The following is a 23,727-nucleotide window of genomic DNA, read 5'->3' as shown; positions in this document are numbered from 1 at the left end:
GTAAAAAGGAAATAGGAGAGACAGAACCCCAACAAAGATCATATCATTTTCAATTTTATGATGTTCCAATTCCAATTTTGTGCGCCAACTAGTTTGTTAAATCACTTGTTTATCATGCATCCTGTATGAGTAGTTGAGTACTCTCTCCTACTGGATACAATCGGTATCCAGACCTGAATTTATTTTGTGTTTACTTAAGAGTTGGAGACACCTGCTACAGAACAAAACAAATTAAACATTTCACTTACACCCCTTTAATGCAAAACATTCCGTTTCTGGTATTCAAGTTAATAAATCACAGATGTCTACAATTCAAGGGTGAAAAGAAAAGTATAACATACAAGCTTCTGAATGCACAGTAAAAATTAACATTTTATGCTTAAAACAGCTGGATGACAGATTGACAATGCCTATGCAAATATGTATTCCCAAGTTATCTTCACTACAAAAACACGTTGCACTGTGGAAAACAGAGTCCCAATTCAACATGTGGATTATGATGCACCACAGTTGACAAATGACATGAAGCATCACCTTTAATAAAAATTAAATTACATTCAATATGCCTTTCCATGAGAAATCAATTTTCATAGCTACACAAACAGGACTGATTTCATGTTCATTGATTTCCCTAAATGTAAAGAAATATGTCTCTACAGTACAAATAGTGACAGTTCAAATACATAATTATGTACAAGAGACCTAACTAATGGAAGCAGATGTCTGTTAGTTCCTGATGTGCTTGCTAGCTCTGCACATCTTGGAGGATACTAACAACGGTCTAAGTATTGCTTAAGCTTCAGTACTTTTCTCAGTTGGATTATTAATTAAGATTTCATAATGCATGCAATGTCATCCAAAACAGAATGAGGAGTACATTGAGTGTCTGTCAGGAAAAAAAATCTTGGTTTAATAGGCCATAAGCAAAGTCCTTGGCATCAGTTACTTATTCCCACTGTCTGTCTAAATGCAAAATAGGTATCCATCGAAGATCCCAAAATTGTCTGAGAGGCAGAATGCCCAAACAGTTCCATTGGCAAAATTCTCAAGTAAAGAATTCAAGCAACAGCAGCCTGAAGAGGAAAAAAAACAAAATGGTGATGTCCAAACTATTATACAGGAGAGAACCGTTTCTTTTGTTACAACTGGCTGTCCCAATATAATGTCTGTCTGTATGTAAAGTGAGATACAAGTGTGCAAGTTCATATTCAGAGGATGTCAATGGCTTGATGTCGCTTCCCATAATCCCCTCCTCGTTCTCCCTGTATGTCGTGATCTTCATCATCTGGGGAGAGAAAGTAAACATAATTTACTTCAACAATTATGTTGTTAAAAAACACTTTTAATAAATGGCGTAGACCCACTCCATTGTCACCTGCACAAAAAACTAATTTATATTCCACAGTTACAATATATCAATTACATTCTGACCTTGAATTGACAAAATACTCAGTTCAGAAGAACATTATCATTCATAATAATGATCAAAGTACCTACTGGACATCTGTAGAACAGTATCATTGATCTTGTCATTTTAACCAGTGATGGAATTATTATACTAACTAAACAATTTAACACATATAAATGTTTCTGCACTTGAACCAAAATCATATCTGTTGCATACTGTGATCGAGTTGTGGAAATCAGTATGATGATCACAGGAATGAAAATATACCTCTTTTCTCGAAAACATGACACTTACACACATCAAAATTCTAATCTAATATGCAATTAGAAATGAATGGTAGGGAACAACGATGACACGTAACAAAAAAATAGATGTCATGGGCATGCATTTCAAACTTTCAAGGAGAACTCAAGAGACATTCACAAACACAGAGGCTATATTTATCTACTGGCCTACATGTGGGTCAGGGATGTTCAGTGGGCACAGACAGGTGGCACAGCTAAAGGGAAGCACAGGCAGGCAAGAAAATGCTGGATGGAAAAGGCAGTCACACTCACAGAACCTGAAGTCCCCGGGTTGAGGTAACCCCATACAATAAAGTAGTAGGGTTCACCGCAAAGATTGTGACTGGTGATACAAGGCTTATCTTAAATGGTGGAGTCCTTCTTGGACCCGGACACCATTTGACTGTTATGTCTACAGATATCTGTAGTAGCTGGTAATTAAACTGGAAGCATAGGAGGATACTCAGGGTACTGTGAGCTGTTCACATTTTGGAACTGCATGGGGGATGCAGGGGGCAGCAGCAATACAGGAGTGGAGAAAGGGATCAAGGGAGGAATGGTGGATACACATCTGGACAGTCAGTCCAGTTCTCTGGCCCGGCTCACCTTGGACGTCTTCCTCCCCACCATCACCATCCTCTTCCTCATTGTAAGCCAGTTCAGCCTGCTTGTCGGCCTCATACTCACCCACGTTCCCATCGTCCCCATTGTAGTCCGCTAGCTTAGAGCCGTGCTGCGGATCTACTGGGGACTCGTTCTCATCAAAGAACCGGCCTGCAGGAGGCAGAGAAGGGCCTCATCAGGAAGGGGAGGGAAGCAGAGGGAGTTGTAGGGAGAGGGGGAGAAAGAGGTGAATGCTGCATTTTGAATGCATGGAGGAACGTGTGATCAGACGAAAAGAAAGTTCTGAAAACGGCGAAGAAGATGGGTTAATGGATGTATGAACAAGACGCTGGATTGGAGACGGAGTTTAAGGGCCTAACGCATTAAGGTTTCAAGGCTGATGAGGGAAGTAAACTACCGACTGCACTTAATGACAGTCAAGTGCATGAAATGGAGCAGTTGCTCTCAATATGACAAAAACACTTGTTTCATCCTCCTTCAACTCCTTCGGTGTGATTGGAACAAGAGTCGAAGGCAGGAGATGTGGGCAAACAAACGCCACTGAGGCTGCACCGGGCACGATGATGAACGGTGGAAGGAGGAGGGCAGGATGGTTGTGTTATTATGGAGAGGGAAGAATGGAACATTTTAGAAATGGAGAAAGAGAGGGGGCAGCAGCAGAGAGCAGCAGTGCGCAGCAAAAGCCAGGCAGCAGGAAAGGAACATCTTGGAACCAGAAGAGCGTTGATTTTCTCCCCTCCTCTACAAGTGTCTCTACTCTCTGGCAGCACTTCTACCCATTTTCAAACATGTCTGTCATTCAAGACAGTTCTCATTTAGAATTCCTCACGCTGGTGGATTACATTTTTATCCACAAGAAATGTAGAACAGGAAAACCAAACATAATTCAACCAGGTGACACTTTGACACAACACATCAAATAATGCATTACTTTCTGCATTTTAGTACATAAACAAATACAAAGAAAGTGGATTCTGTCAATATATTAAGTATATTTAAAAGATTGTCCTGGTATATTGTTTTGTTTTTTACCTGGGTATATGGGGGTTAAAGTAAGGGAAGGGGAATATGTGTGGACTTACACTTGCATGTTTACCAGTTGTTGTTTTTTACACCTTTTGGAAATGAAGTTGTTGAGATGTTAACATGCACTTGCCACAGGGGTCAAGTCCTGGTCCAAAGGATTGGAGGTTAATGTGTACTGTAAAAGCGACACACTTCAGTGGTTGGGGGGCTACTATAATATCTAAAATGATGTTTTACATTACAAAAAACACTGTATTAATATTTTGTGCCATAGAACTCCAATAACTTTCTTTTACGTTACATCGGTAACCTTTCAAACTTTAAGTAGTAGAGCAGCATTCATAGTACAGTATCAATAACCTTCCAGATAGGAGCATATTATTAACATGTCTGGATAGCAACATTTCTGGTCATAACCCATACTTTGTTGGGTTCCACAACCATAATGATGCCAGGCCAATAGTGTTGATAAACAGAAAGGGACATACATAAATAAGGGAGTGCTTTGGACTGGAGGTGGGGCTCAGCTCGGGCCCAATTTAAGCCATGGTTACCAATTTTTATATATTGGCAGAATTTGCTTTGTATTAAAGGTATTTCCTTTTAATTAAAAGGTTAAAGCACTACATACATTGCTGTAGAGAGTGTTTGTTCGGTAACTAGGTCTCCCTGTCTCTACAGCTCTTTAACAGAAAATACAGTTTCAGGTGGGTTGCAAATTGTCAGCCAATCAGGAGAGAGTCCCATTTATCAGCTTAAATGTTATTATAGTGTTACAGTTCCAATATTGTCAGCTAATGTTCTTGTGTCATCACTTCCAATTTCACTTGTTTTAATCTGTATCCTGTGTGGGTTTTCTCTCCTGATTGCTGGATGAAATTGGTATCCCGACCTGAAAATGCATGTTTACTATAGAGCTGGTGAGACAGGGAGACTCCTGTTACTGAACAAACAATTTATCAATGAGTAGTATCAGAATATAGAGCATTTTAACAAGTATTTCAACAAAAGAAAATCACGTACCCTACCTGATTTTGAGAGCTTTTTTGCCATACAATGAGTGAATGGAAACACTAGTGTTTCGCTCACAGAGCACAGAAGCAACAGTTAAAAATGACTGACACTATTTAGACTCATATCATGCTCAAGTAGCTATACAACCCAAGGTTCTACCTAAGTTCTACATCGCTTTAAGTGTCTTGATGCACTCACTCTGACGGTGCCGTTGTGGCTCAGCTGGAATTTTGTCTTTTACATGATGAGGTTCAATTGGGTTGGGAACCTGGGCAGGATTGGGTGGCTGAGGCAGCCCCTTCATCTGTAGACCATCTTGTTTCCTGTTGTCACGAACTGTGAATCAGAACAAAGATTACACTCTGCTGGATATAAGGCCTACATCCAAACAACTGACTGTCAATGCCACAATTTGAAAACTATCTTACGCCCACTGAGAAAAGTAATTTAATCACTCTGAAGAAGGGTAGAAATCAGAAGCGAGAGCGCTTGTATATATGCTTTCTTAATGAAAAATCCTCGAAAAAGGTAGAGAATGTTTTTGGCGGTCTGGCCTTCATCAGTGTACGGTGCCCATTTGAACTTTATGATGACATGTTTTGTATGTAAATATTGCAATTTATTATTATACTGTATCGCTATGTTGACCTTTACAAATCCTACTTTGAAAATGACATTCATAATAAAGTTTGCTTTATGGAAGGCTTGTATATGCATTTGTCAACAGATGATGATCATAGGGTGCCTGCCTGGTGGGACAGCAAGTTAGTGCACTGGCCATATGGTCCTTGTGAGTCGCGAAGACCCAAGATCAAATCAGACTCTTTACAACTCTCCCCTCTCTCTGTCTCTCTACAATCTGCTCTAACTCAAGTAATGCACAAAAATGGCAACAAAAATATAACTGTTAATTTGAGAGAATACACATGTAGTGCACAGTACATATACCTGCACCAGTATATATAACTTTACTCAGGATGTGAGTAGACACTGATGAAGGCTGGAAAGGCCAAAAACATTATGTCACCGTTTTTTGGGTCTTTTAAACTTTTACAATTCTAGTGACACTAAGGCTGTAATGTGGAACTTTTTTCTTTTTTTTAACAAATATAATTTCAACCAATCAGTATGGTAGAGCATGTTACAAAATAACTAGCACATCTGAAGTGGTTGGAGGTCAGGTGTCGGATATCTCTCAGTATGGTCTGGTCAGGTTCAAATCCCGGCTGTTACAGTTGCAATATTATATTCTCTCCGTATGGAGAGGACATTACCCTTGGGGATAGTAGCTTTAAAGACGCACTGAAGTGACATTTTCGGTCATTTTATTTTGAAGGTTCAGCCCGAAACGTCGGCTCAACGACTCTAAACCAATCAGAAGGTCCCATCCCTTCAGGCTATGGGACGTTGGATCTCAATCACTTCAGCCGTGCTGGCACACGGCTAGTGTTTGTTTACAAGTGAGAGAGAGACGGCCAGTGAAGCACGTTTGCTACTACCTGGCTTATTTCTAACCTATAATGTTTTCAGATACATATTTTAGTGTGCAGATGAAGTTTAAAATGAGTAATACACTCATCTTCAATGAGATTCAAAACGGAGTATCTCTGTAATTAAAATCAGCTGTGTTTGATGAACGTGCAGCTATGGGAATCAAACAGGTGCATGTAATCAAGATTCATTTATATTCGTGAAGGCTGTATTATGTCATCACGCAGCACGTTTTCGTTTACAGGAAGTAATTAAGATTGGCTTTTTAGGGACTTTAGATGTAAAAATACACAAAAATGTTTTTTTTTCATTTTTTTTTGCATCTATTGTTAGGTATGCCCATATGATGACCACGGATATGCTCTAAAAGTGTGAAAAACATATTTTTCATTTCACTACACCTTTAAAGAGTAAGGTGTCAGCCCCACACAACATGTTCTGTTACAAAGCACCACCCATTTTGAAGGAGTACGTATGTCATCAATAGGTCAGTATAGACGATTTGACAACCTTATAAACAAAACGGAGATGCTACCGAACAGAGATACCTGTGACAAAGTTAGTGACACCCACAGTCACAAAACTAGAGGGAGCGTTAACAACGATCTAGTACCACCCACCAACAAAACAAACAATGGCAAATTCAACTTTCAGGAGGTCAAAACAGGAGGTAGTACTATGTTCAAGTTTAGTCAGACGACCCCCCCCCCTGCTCTTGTACATATAGTTTTTATTTTTTTGTTGTACATAATATAATTTTTCTGTTTTTTTATCTATTTGATATTTGAACTGTGGTGCCACTACACATGTCTGTGAATTGAATATCAAGGACCTCGTTGGAAACAAGACCGCAAGGACTTTTATGAACGGACATTTTAGACAAAGCATTTTAAATGTAACTGTGCTGTTTTACATTTTTGGCTAATAAAATATTCAATCAATCAATCAAAAACAAATCCTGAATTACAATACAGTTTTCAGGCTTAAATATCCAGTGAAAAAAAACGCACTGAAGAAGTGTACCTGCTGTGTATGTGCTAGACCAGTGGTTCTTAAAGTCGGTCATTGAGGATGTTCCAGTGGGTCCCCAGCAAAATGAGAAACAGTTTCAAAACTTAAGCCCCATTTCATTTTTTATTTTTCTAAAGTTGATCTACAAGCTCACAACGTGTCCCCATGCGATGCGTTGTAAACTGCGTTGTATCTGCTAATTTTGAAAAATGTTGACAAATCTCTTATGTGCGTCCCTGGCACAAAATCTTTTCAAATGGTAGTCTATAGCCAAAGACATATCAATTTGTGGGTCCTTGACAAGAAAATGTTTGAGAACCACTGTGCCCCCCCTCGACTACTATGTTTCATGCCTTACAGGTGGCAAGTCTATGTGATGGATGTAACATTATTTGTAAATGGTCTATGCCTTTTCAAATGATGTACCATTTTAAGTGTATAATCAGTAAATATATTGCAAAAGGTAGTTATTATGAGTAAACCATGTGCTTGGTACAGTGCAGAGAACATAGCTAAAACACACTGGCTCAGATCTAATAACCTGAGGAAGCAACTATCTAGTGTAATCAGAAGATACAAGTAAAATGTTTTTCAATCGGTTGAAGAAGTTATATCCAATACTCTTTTCACAGCAGCCATTTTGAAATGTAAACACAGCTGACGGTAATAACATTAACTGTGGGAGTGTTTAATTTAGGTGTCACTGTGTGCCAGCATGGACAACGTCTGTACAAAATTAACTTCATCCTGGCACATACAGAGAAACACACTCACAATTAATCTGCGCTTATCTGTCAAAATGATTCAAAGCAGACAGGTTTGGTAATATTTTAAGACAGTGGTTCTCAACCAATTCTGGAGCAGGGCCCACTAGAATATCTCCAAATTGTTCGCGGCCTAGGCCTAGTAGGGCCTACCCATCTGACCACTTAAAACGGCAGCCGATAGGCTGACGTGTTAAGTGGTGAGATGGGTGGGCCGCGTGCTTTTCAATCAATGGTGTTCCTGCTTGGATCAGTGGAACTAACTAACATAATATACGTTTAGTTCCCATCCGTAAAACAATGACAAAATAGCACATTTTTTATATTAATATCATCATTAAAATCGTAGTATTTTGCCAATTATTTGGGGGCCCACTTGCAGCATTCTCACGATCCACAGGTTGAGAATCACAGTTTTAAGCCATGTTTGGGAGGTGCATGCATGCTGTACCTCTGGCTTGTCTGTGCTGTTCCCCCAACTCATCCGCCTTGATGCCCGCCTTGTTGTCTTCATCAAAAAGGACGGGTTTGTCTCCCACTGCCTGGGGCTGTAGTTGAACTAGGCCTGGAGGGGGCGCCACAACTGCTCTGACTTCGGGAGCCAATCCCCCCAATTTGTCCTGCTGGAGTCTGGGCAGGTCCAGAGACAGACCCAGGCCCCCGGCGGCCTCACCCATCCCTGCCTCAGGTCCTGCACCAGCCCCTACCACCACGTCCGGAGGGTCCATGTGTTTCTGTGTGATGGCTGGCTTCTTCAGGGCTGCAGAGAATGAGTCGGGCGCATAGCAAAGACGACAGATTACAATACAATTATTGTGTAATTGACACTGTGTGTTAATAATAATAATAATAATAATAATAATAATAATAATACATGAGACTTATATAGCGCTTTTCTAGTACCCAAAGTCGCTTTACAAAACAGCTTAAAAACTATTTTATCAGGGAAAGCGAGTCTAAAGATGTGGGTTTTTAGGGAGGCTTTGAATACGGCAAGAGTGGGGGCAGCTTTGATGTGGGAGTGGATTCCAAAAGGGTGGGGGCCGCAACTGAAAATGCCCTGTCACCCCAGGTGCGTTTTTTTATTGTTTTGGGGAAGTCCAGGAGGTTTGCGTCGCCAGACCTGAGGGAGCGGGAGGGTGCGTGGCGTTGGAGGAGGTCAGAGAGGTAGCGGGGGGCCAGGTTATTGAGGGCTTTGTAGGTGGTGATGAGTATTTTGAAATCAATTCTATGTAAGTTCAGTGTTGGGGCTGGGCGATAGATAAAAGATTGTAGATCTGCTATTTTCACTATTTTGTACGCCACTATTCTACAGCAAAGTATAATACAGGGTTAAGTGGTTAATCTGACTAATTAATGTCGATTATCAAAAATCTATACGATTCTTGTTGATTTGTTGATGTACGGTATTAAGAAAAAAAGAAGGAAAAAAAAAATATATATATATATTAAGAAAATGAAGCTTCTCAATTAATCGATTAACCAACATGATCAAGATTAATTTGTTTATTGGTTCTAAATATCGTTTTCGATGTAATTGCCCAGCCCTACTGTGTATACAAGCAAAGTATTACCATACATATTACACACATATAGGCATACAATAATGTAAAAAGAAGAATACTTGCCAAACTGCACATCATCTATTTTTCCCACTTCACTGTCCTCAATGCCAGGCATGCCAGCATCGCTGCCAGGCTTGCCCATCTCATCTGTCGAAAGAGTTTTGAGGTAGCCTTAACACATTGACTGCCAATCGTGTAGAGCTACGCAAACCTATTTAAAGCCGCCACGTGCCAGTAGCGTAGACCTACGCGAAGTGGTGTTTTTTCCTTTTTTTCGAAAAAAAGTTCACATTGCACTTTTTCCAATTTTTGATACGGCACATTTCATTGTAGCACCACCGGAAACGGAATTATCCGGGATCCGGTTTTGCCGATCCCGTCGGCCTCCGTTCTAATGACGAAACTGAAACGCCATTTTCTCTTTGTAGTTTTTCTCCTCGCTGATCACTGTTTAACATAAACCCTTCTAACTACAAGATGGCGACCGTGTTTATCAAATGGATTTCACTGCTCGACGCAGACACATCGCGGATGTGTTTACAAACACTTTAATGATCGATCTTAAGGATTTTAACGAGGTCTATGGCGACGTGAAAAAAACAAAAAAACAGCAATAAAACGTTGGCACTGGTGAGTACATTATGAGATTAACCTCTGGCATGGAATGTGTTAAGCTTACATTAGCAATAGGAATTGTCCTACTTTTTATTAAAGGAATACTTCACAGGGTGTCCGTTGCGATAGGGGTTGGAGGTCAAAAGGGGGCGGAGCCTGGAGTCAGCAAAACCAGCTAACTCCGGTGGAGTTAGCTGGTTTAGCAGAAAGTTTGAGGGTCCAATGGAGTTAGCTGGTTTTGTCAAGCGCTTTTTCATGCTTTTCATTGGTTCAATATTTTGTTTTACCAACACACAGACGTAAAGGGTGTTCAATGGCCCCGATTTATCGAAAAAAGTACAAAAGCGTCAAAATGGAGTTAGCTGGTTTCTGTCGGACAGCAACGATATATAGTATAGTATATATAGTATAATCTTGCATAGGTTTCCACCTATGCAAGATTTCTGTCAATAGTATGCAACTTTTCTTTGGTATTTGTGACCTCATCCTATAACCTTTGGTATTTTTTGTGGCTAATCGGATCTCTTAAGACATGTACAGTCTAAATCCATTTTATTAGAAAAGAAAATGCTGAAGGCAGAGCATACGGTGGCTGTCGGTGATTAGTTACTGTACCTTTCAGGTCTGGGCTGTTATGCAGGCGAGTGGCCACAGTGTGGCGCTCTCCCACCACCTCCACATCAGTTCCTCCTTCCCGTACACCCACCGCTCCAGCCTTTCTGCTGTCCAGTAAACTCTGAAGAATTAGACAAAGTGAGACGTAGAAGCAGATACAGAGAGGGTAGGGACAGAGGGGCAAGGCTAGCAGAATAACCCAGTGGTTCTCAAACATGTTTGGCTCAGGTCATCCCTGTAAACAACTTTTTCATCCACGGCACCCCTGAATTACATTGTTACTTTACAGCACCTTACATTTATGTCATATCACGGTACGTAAATATGTCAATCTTTCCCCCTAAGATACAGTAGCCTATGTAACGAGGAAAACGTCAGAGAATGTCCGTTTCCATTATAATAGGACAGATTGAAAATAACTTTCTACTTAACGTTTAACCCCAGCATCCCCATTCCGAGGGGAAACATTCGCCAAAAATAGCCGATCTACAAGCTCTTGTGAGCTTGTAGATCTGCAATTTTTGGCGAAGGGATTTGGTGTAGACTGAAAAAGAGTACAGTGCAACTCAGGTCGGTTTTTACAAAGTCAAATATTTTCAAAGGATTCCGTGGCACCCCTGGACATGCGCCACGGCACCCACTTTGAGAAACCCTGGAATAACCTAAACTTCACTAAAAACAGGTGTTGAGTAACTAACCTGTCTTAGCTTTGATGCTTCTTCCTCCAGCGTCTTTTTTGTTTCTTCATACTCGTCTTTCAGCTGTGCAATTTGTCGACCACACTGTAAACTACAATAAATACAACTATAAGCAAGCAAATAATATGAAAACTGATTATAACAATAATGTTAAAGGGTCTACACCATGAATTTTAACTTTTTCTTCATTTTTGTGTGTTTTTGGTCTCCCCCACCTCTCTTCTGTTCCATCAAATACCCGACTTCGAGCATGCAGGCTTTCATAGGCTATCTGTGGTTTTTATGTAAATTGGTCTGAAAACAGTCCGTCAGATTTGTTCCCCCACCCTACGTCACGTCTGGGAACAATTCCTCCCGTTTTTCAGTTCTAACCAAAAAAAAAAAAAAAAAAAACTTTTTTTTTTTTCATTTTTAATTTTTTTTTTAAATTGTTCTTATTTTATTTGTTTTACTTTTTCCACACAGAACCAGGACATAGCATGCATACAAACTGTCTCCATAGCGCCCCGTGCCAAACAGGACAATGTGGTATTGCAGGTGAAAGTGCTTTATGAGCCAGAGAGAAGTTAGTTGGAATGAGTATATCTGAGGCTTGATTTAGGCTCAAACCTTTTGAAAAACGTTTGAGGGACTTAAACAATATGATATCAAATATTATTATTATTTTTTAAATTCATGGTGTAGCTCCTTTAAAGTCATACCATGTACTTTACATTCATTTTAGTAGTCTGTTCTAGCAACACTTATTGCAGCTCCATTGTCATTACGTTTGTCTTATCTGTATGGAAGGATATTAGCGACCAAGGATATTTTGTAAAGCAACAGCTTGCTGTCAGAAACTGTATTTATTAAACCCTTAAAGTCGGCCATACCACTCATGACCAAAAAGGATAGTAATTTCATATTTTTAAAACAAAATGCTAGATGCCAGAGGGTGTGAACTGTAAAATACATACACAAATACATTTCCAGTTTCTATGTCATTTTGGCACAAGTGTTAGAGGCAGACATGCGTGAAAAGTTGCCAAGAAACACAATCATGAGGAATACTTGGGGAATTTGGTATAATGAAAACTTACACCAAAAATAACTTTTGTTTAATTGAAAAAGTAATAGTTAATGTTTTCATACAGAATAAAGGCGCTTCTCATCTCTGATATTCATCTAAATTAGGGGTGTGCCGATATATCGTCCCGCGATATATCGCGATACGTTTTCGTGACGATATGTATCGTTTTGGTGGTTGGTTGGTTTACTTTTTTTCTCCCCCATATATTTTCATAATAAAAAAAAGTGCGTATCGTATCGAAATCGTATCGAAGTTGTGAGCCAAATATCGTATCGTATCGTTTGGTGAAATTAGTGTATCGGCACACCCCTTATCTAAATGTTTATTTTAACAGTATAAAAGGTGTTTCTCATCGCTGGTCTTTTTTCAAATGTATTATTATTTCTCATTTCAGGCTTTTTACTTGTTAAGAGTATCTCCTCTGATTAAGGAAATATACATATACAGTAGGAAACAAGACATATGTGGAGTCTAATAATGGCATGGCCTCCTTGTACAACCATTAGCTAGCAAGCTATTACTGTGCAGTTCATGAACCTGCTGTTCGTGGCATGTCTGTTCTCTACTGCAGTGAGGTAAGCAGTGCTCATATTTTAAGCCAGGGGTGTAATTAATCATGAACTTCAGAGCTGTTTTGTGTTCTTTCCGTTCTCTGCATGCCATCAGCGAGCCACACATTGGGTTTTGTAACAAGCACATAACGATGTGAGCTGGGATTGGTCTGCGGTAATTTAGTGGGGACATACAGACAAAGCCCGTTATAGATGCCTTGGCCTTCGGCAATGCTGTATAAACCTTTTGTTGCTGGTGGCATTGTGCATTATTATTGTACATTATCGCCTCACACAGACTAATTAAAGCAATATTTTCTTGCACACATCCCACCACTGTGAGTTCAGATGCAGGCATCCTCCAATGTTAACTGTCCTCAAGATGAATTTTCCATAATTCTGATTTATTTTACCTCTGATAACAGAGATGAATGATGATAGCTATATACAGACAAAAATAACTTTAGACAGCAAACCGTGCTGTCCCATTTCCTGTTCACCCTCTACACCTCTGAGTTCCACTTCAACCTGGGTACGTACTGTAACACCTACAGAAGTTCGCTGATTGTCAGCCATTCCATTGTCAGCTGCATCACGCATACGCAACGAGAGTACAGTGACCTGGTGGAGAGCTTAGTAGGGTGGTGTAATAAGAATCACCTACAGCTCAATATTGGAAAGATCGAATGGTGGTGGACTACCAGCAGAGCAGGAAGAGTCCGCCAGCTCCCATCACCATCAGAGGAGAGGTCGGGAAGATGGTGTACAAGACAGTGACTTGGACATGTCTGATGGGTAGTTGTGTCAGTAGCCTCTATTATTAGGCTCCATAACTAAGCCTGACTTTTAAACCCGTTTTTTTTACTATCTCTGGGGCCCTTTCACTCAGGAATCCTACTGTAAACAAAGAAACATTTTCCAAGCAAACATTCCACAATTAAAACACCAAAACAGTGTCACGACAGGTTATCTTCTAGGCCAGGGGTCTTCAACGTTTTCAGGCCAGGAGATGGAGCAGGGACTCCCTACCTCGTAGGGTGGGGGGGCTACAGCATATATTGTATAATTATGTATAAAATGGTGTTTCCTATGTATAAACATACCATGTTATTGTGCATTCAATACTAAGCTATTAAAAATAATATATTCATGCTTTTATTTTAAACATGTACAAGGTACACTAAGTAGGGTGGCCGTAATGCCATTTATAAACACACCGTATTAACTGAGAACAACAATAATCTGTCAATTGCACAATAATCATGTATACAAGCTATTCAAAATGGACAGAATCATGATTTATTTTAAACATAAAATGTGGAAATTGTTTAAAAAATATATATAAAGACAAATGGATTTTTTTTTTTTAAATAAAAACAATATATACATATAAAATATTTTTTATATATACATATATTTTTTATTGTCTAATCAAGCAACAATTTCACAGACCCCCTGCAGTACCTCCGCGGACCCCCTAGGGGTCGCAAACCCCCTGTTGAAGACCTCTGTTCTAGGCAATGCTTCAAGGTTTGGAAGAGCCATTGAGATGCACAATGTAGACAAGGAGAACACGGTAACATAATACACTTTCGGTTCAGAGTTTATGTAGGTGATGAGACTAGTCTCCCAGTCACAGATGATGGCCTACTGTACTTTACCTCTCATATTCCAGCCTCCTCTCTAGCGTGGTGCTATTTTTCTTGACCTCCCTTAGTTGGTCCTCCTGTTTCAGGAATTCCTGTTTCAGCTCCTTAAGCTGCTCTGCTCAAAGTAGCACAAACACACAGGTTTGATGCATTTAGTATGTAACATCAAGTAACTGTAGTATACTTTTAGATGGATTTGCCTCTCTGTTGAAGGGCTGCGATCCTGCTGTTGACCACATGCAAGGCTGAGGTCATCTTCACCACACTTACCCTTCAGCCTCTGGTTCTCTGTCATCTGAGTTGTGGCTTCTCCCTGCAGCTTCATCTGAACAGGGGAAAAAGAAACGGGGGTTTCAGGAATAACCTGTCATATGTTGCAAATGATAACAGAAAAAAGAAAAAGCTCTTAAATCTGTGATCATTTAGCACTGAACAAGTAGCTAACAGCAATTAAAAAGGAAAATTCCACATTTGGTAGGACCACTAGTCCATACACACATTTACACCCACCATCTGTCCTGGCTATGGGACCATGACTGACTACACATCCCATCCGTGACTACAGTACAGATTCCAAAGCCTGTGGCGAAAATGCTAATAAACAACTTATGTTGGGGAAAATGTAAGAAGTCACTTCCACTCCCTGCATATACCAATGACCAATGCCAGTGTACAAATTGATAGATTGGTCAACCCACTGAGGAGAAAGATGGATGAGGACGGACTAACAGAGATGTGTTCATTTAACACATTCACTGCCATTGACGGACATCTCGGTCATTTAAAATCCACCTGTTCACTGCCATTGACGGATATCTCCATCATTAAAAGAAAAAAAAAAGATAACGTGATCCGAAGATTTACTGCTCCATTCACTTCCTGGTTAACTTATTACTTTAAAATCCTGTATCTCACCTCCTGTGTTTTACAATGTATTTTTGGCCAAACATGCTATTTTCAACTGAGTATAACAAGAGAATGGGAGGTCACGATTTTTTTTTACAGAAGCACAGTGATTTCCTCCGTGATTAGCAACCATGGGATCGATCATACTGGAGATAAATACTCTCTGTGGTTCTTGAAAAATTAGTCAGAATGCTTAAAAATGCTTGCAGAAGCTACCTATTAGAAAGCCCCTGGTAGTGAATGTGTTAATAGTAGGAGGATGTGTGTGCAGCTAAATAAATGGAATAACCAGTTCTCTGGCTGCCATAAATGTTACAGCATAATTGCACAGGTTTGTCTAGTTTCCTGGGTGACACCACTATGGTAATCTGTGTGATATTTTACCACTAATTGGTCGAAAGATATAATGAGGCTTTATTAGCCAAACACGCTTTACAGAATTATCTGACTTTGGTTCAGTAGCTGCATCTTAGGTCCTTAAATTAAATCCTCATTTACCTCACTTGCATCCTTTCCTTAGCGTCTTTGTCCCTCTCACCAAAGATGCTTGGAGGAAATGAGGCGGAAGAGCGGAAACACAGATACGTTGTTTAGGTAAGTGGGACGTGAATTCTGCTGAAGCGTCATGTTACGTGACGTCCATTTCTGATGATAACAACACAGATGACCCCCCCCCCATCATGTAATCTCACAAAACAGATTTATTAAAAGCATGATAGGCAGGCACCAAGTGCAACAGTGAAAAACGAAAATCTTAGTCCCTTGCCAATTGCAGTAGAGATGCTATCCATGTAGTTGACAGCTTGCTGTATTCATTCAGCCTGACACTTAATGTCAAACTGCTATGGAGTATAAATACTGCACCTACTGTAGGCCTATAACAGACAACCCTGTAACAAAGAGATGATACAAATCTGACTCAGTTAACCACTTGAGTTAACCACAACTAGACACACCTAGCTATAGCATCCTAATTATGGGGCATTTGCCTAAAATAGCAGCTATACAAGCTCACAATGCATCGCAACACAACACATCACATTGTGAGCTTGTAGATCGGCTATTTGTGGCAAAGACATTTGGTGGAGGGGGGAGAAAAGAGCGGACCAAGTAGAGCCGTATAGAGTGTTTAAGTGGCTAAACTGTACGAAACGGTGGTGCAAGTAGGAACCCACTTGACAACCCCTGTGAAGTGTCTGTCCATCTTTAGGAATGTGGTCGCCTGGTCGGTCAAGTGCAAGCCTGGCTCAGGGAGTAAGACGCTCCTGCCATGCAGAGTCCCTATGGCCCCGTTTACACTGGCAGCCAAATCCAGCCTGAATCTAGCCTGAATCAGATCTGTGCCATATCCAGATTAGAATTAGATTAGATTTGTTTTATGTAGTCTGAACAGAGACAGGTCACATGGAATCTGATTTTTACAAATCCGACCTGAGCCACATTCAGAAGTGGTTTCAAATCTGATTCATATCTGATTTCTGAAGATGCGTATCAGTCTGAACACAGTAACCTGCTCTAACCACCCAAGTCGCATATCAAACTGTCCAAAACGTCACTTGCAGCGCGACCCAAGTGCCACTGACGTCGTTACAGAGTGTGAGAACTGATTTAGATTTACGAGAGCGCAAGGGGTGTAATGAAAACAAAAGAATAGTGCAGCATAGGTTTTACAGAAGAATGGCAAGTAGTCTAAAGTTAAGGTCTAATCTCATGTTTGTACATACTGTACCAGCTGCATTATGCCTTATTTTTCTTACATTTCACCCACTTCTTTACACCTGTAAACCTGTGACAATGATTATTATTCTGGACTACATTCGCTGTGTCACTCAGAAGGATCTTAAATACGGAAGGGGTAAAACTCTAATGACAGTTTAAGACAGTGTCTGTTAGTCTGTATGGGAATAAACTAAAATCAGGCATTCCAGTGGTATTTCAAGGGCCTTAAAGCCCAAGGGGACAGAGGGACGAGAGATAGAGACAGACAGAAAGAGCGACAGGGACAGAGAGACTCTTGATTCACAAGACCTAATGAGGCAGAATACACTGGAGGCTCACAGTGAATAGGATGGAGACAGTAATTACAGCATCTGTGTCAACCAATGAATATAAAGCTGCATCCTGTCACCTTTGTGGAGAGGAGTTTAACAGTTTCCCCCGGTAGCACTGGCAGGATGGCAACACAGCCAGTCCTTTAATGGGACAGGACCTAAACCTAGAAAGCCACATTATTCTCACTTCACTGCTTGAAAAAGATTTATCTCTTCATTGTATGAAAGCCATTTTGGTTTGATCCATCACTAGGCTGGACCTGCAAGGTTCTATATCTGTGTCTGAGTTTGTCGGTCAGCGACAGTGTTTGCGACAGGGTTAGGAGTTGCAGGATTGGTAAGGAATGGTAGTAGGAGTTGCAGGACTGGTGAGTGTGAGTCAACTGAATGGCCTAGCAACAGACAGGGTTTGCGATGGGGTTATGAGTTGCAGGATTGGTTAATAGGGACAGGGTTAGGAGTTGCAGATTTGGTCATTGCTCCAGGCTATCATGGGATGGAGAGAGAGAATTGGTCATCCCTCCAGGGTATGGGATATATATAGAGAGAGATGGTCTGTTGGCACCCAGCGCTCTTCAACGACTTGAGAGATGTCAACAATGAGGCAAGTAATCATTACAGATTCAGTAGTATCATTCACCGAAGAGAAAAAAGTGCCAACTTCATAGGCTATTGCACAGTAAAGCTATACACATGGACAGTGATTACTGATTGCTTAGGTAATAATGAGTGGGACATGATGACAAATGTCTATGTCAGGGCTGAAAACAAGTATATTATAATTGTGCTGAAAACTTGGACAATTTCACACAAACACTACCACTGACTATCCCTCTTAACACAGCCCCCCCCCCCCCCCCTGCACCTCGTTGAGATATTCATTAGACTGGGCCGTTGTGACACGGTGTTGTGTCAAGTTAGCCGTCTCTGTCTCTGTGCATGCACAGTGACACAGCCGCTCTGTCATAAGCTAACTCACCTGCTAGACGAGCCGTGTCTGGCATGAGAAGTTAATGAATTCAACTCTCGTCGACCATAATAATTATGTGACGTCAATTATGTGACACTCCCTCTCTCTCTCTCTCTCTCTCTCACACTCCTTGAGCAACATCCTGGTTGAGACAGATAGACGGGGGGGGGGGGGGGTTAATTGTTCACAATGCTGCCTTGATGGCTTGTTGTTAAAGATAATAACTGATTCTGAATAGACTTCTGAATTAAGAGTCCTTACAATGCAGTTATTAAGTAGGCTATAACATCTGTTTCCAACTACCCAAAGCAGTATTGAGCCATAGCAGCAGGAGATCGGCTTGAGAGGGGCACATAATCAAATCAAATAACAAAATATAATTTTCGCTAGGCATGGCGTTGTGGACCCCCATTGAAATAGGTCGGGACCCCTGTTCTAACAGATTGGCCACAATTTCACACATTACACATACCAGTTCAAGCCTATATACAAATACAAGACTGGTTTTGTCAGTCTTGTAAAATTGTTCTGCAGACAAGCTACTATGTGCCGTACACTTTGCTGTTGGAACAGGGTTGGGCTGTTGACAAAGAAAGGAGTGGATCTGTTGCCATGCAACACTTGTCGAGATCCTGCATACAGAGAACAGAGGCCGGATAATGCTGATCTAAACACCAGGAGTGTGCCAACTTACCTTTTATACAAAATACAGCTTTGGTCATAATGTATTTAAACATTAAGTAATGCTATCGTTAAGCCTTATTTATCCAGGGATGGTTTTCTGTGCAAGCAGCAATGTATGCCCTGTTTCATACGTATACCCCTAAACACTCATATCAATCCACTTGAGACTTGTGACACTTGAGAGAAGTCCTTGGTTCATATGTATCTATGAGGAATGAGTTCTAATCTACTTTCAACACCCAGCCAGTTGTCCCAGCTGACTTAGAGATTTCAACCAGTGATCTTCCATTCACTAGCTGGCCTCAGGACTCCAAGTACACTTAACAGACCTCACATCAATGTATGACCCACAGCAGATTCTAAATCTACTATGTGCTAGCTTACTACTCATATCCGATTTTCCCGTTCAAGTAATGGCTTTAGTGCAGGCCGTCAACCACATAATTGCAACATTCACAATACATTTCCTGGGTGGAAACCTGTGTTGCATGCCCTCAGCTTCCTGTCACTACTCTTTCCTGTCTATTAAACATATCAAAAACTGTGTAAAGACAAAATTGTCCAACTGTGATAACATTACCACTGAGCTGTGCTTGACTATATGGCAAACCTGCACAGCGGATGAACACGAGTGAACAAGGGAGGCGGACTGGGTGCAAATTAGAGAAGCACTCGCCATCAAGTGTTCTCTAATGTCTCCCAGGGCAATTGGACACACACCAATGTTCATCTGAGGCTGCTGAGAAACAAAAGGCCATGGGTAAGCACTAAGAAGACAGCCTGGGAACTGCTGGCTGTGCCATTGGGCAAGAGAACGCAATGGAATAAGTGCCATTTTCTGGTTCCTAGAGTGGCCCCAACAGACTGTACGTAAATAAATCTCAACAAATATGCAAAGTGAGGAGGACGTACATAAAAGTTGGGGTTGGGATCCTTTAGGATTTTAACGTTTTTTTTATTTTTATCTATCTATTGTTTGCCTTTCATTATCCTGATAAACACAAATGCAATCATTAAGTAATGCAAAAATGCATACATAATGTTGTAATTGTAGAGCAGACCTGAAGTCCACATACCAGCTCTGACCGCAAACCATGCATAGAGGTTGTGATCGTGTGATAAAACCGGTTTTGGAACCGGTTCTAAATAGGAACCGATTTCAGTTCTTCTAATTATTTAAACAGTGCATGAACCATGTGCCTCAGGCATTCATTCTCAGCATCTCTCATGTGTGTTTGGCACCAAATGAATGTAAGTTATAGCCTTAAGGACAACGACAAATGTACCGAAGTTACTCGAGTTAAGGAAAGGTGTGATTACTCTCCGCTTTGGCTGCTTGAAAGGTGCTGGCAGTTAGTTGACACAGAGGAGAGAGTGGGATAGGGCTTGTTATTATGCCTGCATAGTGCAATGGCTTTTACAGGAAGAGTAAAAGCTAAATTACTGTCATATGTTAGGAACACCGGTGTATCAACATTTAAGAGCATTCCTCTGAAATGTTGATACAGTTGCGTTTAAAAGAGTGTCAGAATGTTATGAGAGTCAACGCTACCTTAGACCCTTCAGATCACCTGACAGCTAATGATACAGGGAGAGGTGAGGGGGTTTGGGAGTTTGGGAGGTGGGATGACATGAACTTGGCGAATGAGTTGTGCTGGGGTCCTCCCGGTAGAAATCAATTATCAGTGGAGTGGATGTTCTTCTAACTAGACAAGGTGGCATTGTATGATGGAGCCAGTGGACATCTAACTAGACAAGGTGGCATTAGATCAGAGTTAAAGCTCATCTCCCTCTTGGCCAGTGATGTAAAGTAGCTAAGTACATTTACTTAAGTACTGTACTTAAGTACAATTTTGAGGTACTTTTACTTTACTGGAGTATTTCCAATTGTCGGTACTTTTACTTCTACTCCACTACATCTCAGAGGCAAATATTGTACTACAAGTATTTGAAAACTCCTGGACTTTTACTTGTAACAGAGCATTTCTACATTGCAGTATTGATATTTTTACTTAAGTAATATTTTTTAAAATACTTTTACCACCACCACTGCTCTTGGCCTCTCTCTCTACCATCATACCCATACCTTCTCATCAGTGCATTTCATGATGAGTGACTCTCGGGCCTGCAGCTTGCCCTCCAGGACGCTGTAGTCTCCATCCTTCTGATCGATCTGCTTCCTGTGAGTGTCCACCTGCACCATCAGCTCGGAGTTCCGCTTCTCCAGGCGGCTCCGCGCCGCGTCCGTCCGCTTCACCTGAGACTGGACCTCCACCAGCTCGTCCAGCAAGTGCCCGTGCTTTCCGGACACCGTCCAGTAGTTGAACGACAGTATGGCGATGATCACCATCAAACCGATCACAATGAAGGACGGGAGGCGTCCTCCCCGTCGGTTTGCACCAAAACCAACCATTTCCCCCCCAACAAAAAAAAGGAACTTCAGGTTGTTAACTGCAACCTATAGTGAGCTCAGTAGTACACGTATTCCCTCAATGCAAAACACATTTGTCTACGTGACATGCCGTTTAAATCCGGCAAAACCAAACGTTTGATCATTCAAAACCCGACAGACATAATTCCTCACATTCTACTGTGCTCCATGATCCTCCTTCCGTACACTTGTCATCATCCTCTCTGCATTCATGCAATGTCAATAGAGAGAATGCATCCGCAGAGACGTGGCCTAAAACGTAAAGTTAGCTCAGCTGATGGCAGCAAACGTAGGCAGTCTCTCAGCAGCAGTCAGTCAGTCAGTCACACATGCAAATTGTGCACGTATGTTTCCGGGTTTTCGAGCAAATCCCGTCGAACCAGTGGAAACACATACGTGGACGATCCGACTGGAGATCCGATATCATCAGCATAGGAGCACAATAATCACAACAGCGCTGATTGTACCCAGCAGGCTAGCTGTGGCTAGCAGCGTTGCCATGTCGGCTTATTACGAGCGACTTTGGGCTTGTTTTTATGTTGCTTCAGAATCGTAAATATTGGTAGTTTGCGGGTTACGTTTTTTTGGGGGGGCTTGTGTCTAAAGTGTACTTGCTTATTTAGACTTGATTCCAACATTTTTGATTATTATTTAAAACAGTGGTTCTCAAATATTTTCGCGAAATTCCAAATATTCCACATTTTTTGCAAGAGTTTTGGAAAATAGCAGATCTACAAGCTCACAACGCGTCGCATCGCGACACGTTGTGAGCTTGTAGATTGGCTATTTTCAAGTAGCCGACGCATATAGGTTTAAAGTGCTTATGTGCCCTAAGTTGCTTCGTTTGTGCTTGTTTTCATAAACCTAGTTGCTTATTTCTCACACAAAACCTGGCAACGCTGCAAACCATCAGCACCACGCCAGCTACTAATACTACTGTACTACTGTGTAGGAGGATGGCGGTCTGTTTTGTTTTTGCTTTACTGCATTTCATTGGATTTAATTCCCCTCCTCTTACTCAACCATGTCCGACAACACTAAAAAAAAGTATCCACTAGAAAACACACTTTGATTTCATAGCAGACTGAGGTGTTTTTATTTTTTGTGAAGTTGGCCAACGTCTTCAACTGAATTCCGGCTTCTGCCGCTGGAGCGCAATTACCTTTCAGAATAAGAGTCTTCTGCTCGAGGTTCTGCTCTGCTGCAACAGTAATCTGAGTTCCCAGTTGCACCCCTTAGTCTAATATAGTTTAAACACATTCAATCCGGGAAAGTGTCTCTGACATTTTAGATTTCTTTGGCTATTCAAAAATAGCAGATACAAGCTCGGCACCGAGTGCCGCGGTATGAGCTTGTAGATCTGCTATTTTTTGAAAAATCGTGAAAATTAGTGCAAATCTTTGAATATATATTTTAAAAATGTATATATATATATTTAAAGATTTGCAAAAAAAAAATCACATAAAAAATAGCAGATCTACAAGCTCATAGCGCGGTGCCGCGCTATATGAGCTTGTATATCTGCTATTTTTGAATAGCCAAATAAATCTAAAAATGACACAGATAATTTCCAGGCTAAATGGGCTAAATGGCTTTTTTAAAAAGCCATTTAAGCTAGGCTAAGTTTGAACTTATAAGTTGCAGTAAAACTGCAACAGTAACGGCAGTGATGTGGTGAACCTACGACGTGGTGTCGCTTTTCAAAAACAGTGGTGAAAAAAGTACTCAAATGTTTTACTTAAGTAAAAGTATTAATACTGTAAGGATTACTCTGCTACAAGTAAACTCAAGCACTAAGTAAGTAAAAAAAAAATCTAAATTTACTTGAGTAAAAAGCACAAGAGTATTGCTATCAAAATATACTTAAAGTACCAAAAGTAAAAGTACTCACTGTGCAGAATGTCCCATTTCACAAGTTCAATTATTAAGAATCATTTGAAAATAGCAGATCTACAAGCTCACAATGTGTTGCGTCGCGAATTCGCGATGCATTGTGAACTTCTGATCTGCTATTTTCAAATGGCCGAAATATTGCGTAGTTAATGCATGTTTTGTGATAATTGTCTAAATCTGCAAAGTAACTAGTAACTAAGCTATCAAATAATTGTAGTGGGAGTACAATATTTGCCTCTGAGATATGGCGTAGAAGTAAAAGTAAAATTGGAAATACTGAAAGAAAGTAAAAAATACCTCAAAATTGTACTTAACTGTACAATACTTGAGTAAATATACTTAGTTACTTTACACCATGTCAACATGGCACGACGTGGTGTCACTTGTCAAAAAGAATAGATCTACATA

The 23,727-nt window shown here is 40.7% G+C and overlaps 1 protein-coding gene across 3 annotated transcripts; it reads right to left on the bottom strand.

The window, feature by feature from the left end:
• Positions 1 to 238: 238 nt before the first annotated feature.
• Positions 239 to 21,896, bottom strand: golm2 (golgi membrane protein 2). 3 transcript variants are annotated; one of them, XM_084064792.1, is made up of 10 exons: positions 21,082 to 21,896; positions 14,655 to 14,709; positions 14,397 to 14,499; positions 11,116 to 11,206; positions 10,418 to 10,538; positions 9,251 to 9,334; positions 8,074 to 8,382; positions 4,555 to 4,692; positions 2,299 to 2,466; positions 239 to 1,285 (listed from the first exon to the last, which is right to left on the bottom strand). In XM_084064792.1, exons 1-10 carry the CDS (start codon positions 21,406 to 21,408, stop codon positions 1,209 to 1,211), a joined length of 1,473 nt encoding a protein of 490 aa, XP_083920918.1. In that variant the 5' UTR covers positions 21,409 to 21,896; the 3' UTR covers positions 239 to 1,208. The 3 variants fall into 3 exon arrangements, with proteins under 3 accessions (XP_083920918.1, XP_083920917.1, XP_083920916.1); XM_084064791.1 differs by lacking the exon at positions 2,299 to 2,466 and having other exon boundaries at positions 21,082 to 21,892; XM_084064790.1 differs by lacking the exon at positions 239 to 1,285 and having other exon boundaries at positions 1,331 to 2,466.
• Between the last annotated feature and the right edge of the window lie 1,831 nt (positions 21,897 to 23,727).

The sequence above is a fragment of the Gymnoscopelus microlampas genome (assembly GCF_963454915.1).
Source record: "Gymnoscopelus microlampas genome assembly, chromosome: 1".
Classification (NCBI taxonomy): Eukaryota; Metazoa; Chordata; class Actinopteri; order Myctophiformes; family Myctophidae; genus Gymnoscopelus; species Gymnoscopelus microlampas.
The sequence above is the reverse complement of the archived record's forward strand: the minus strand, read 5'-3'. Positions and strand labels throughout refer to the sequence as shown.

Coding starts and splice junctions, on each gene's coding strand:
- golm2 (XM_084064790.1), bottom strand. CDS start 21,408: ATGGTTGGTTTTGGTGCAAACCGACGGGGAGGACGCCTCCCGTCCTTC. Junction 9,335..10,417: donor TAACAGCCCAGACCTGAAAG/GTACAGTAACTA, acceptor CTCTTTCGACAG/ATGAGATGGGCAAGCCTGGC. Junction 2,467..4,554: donor GCCACAACGGCACCGTCAGA/GTGAGTGCATCA, acceptor TGCCTCCTGCAG/GCCGGTTCTTTGATGAGAAC.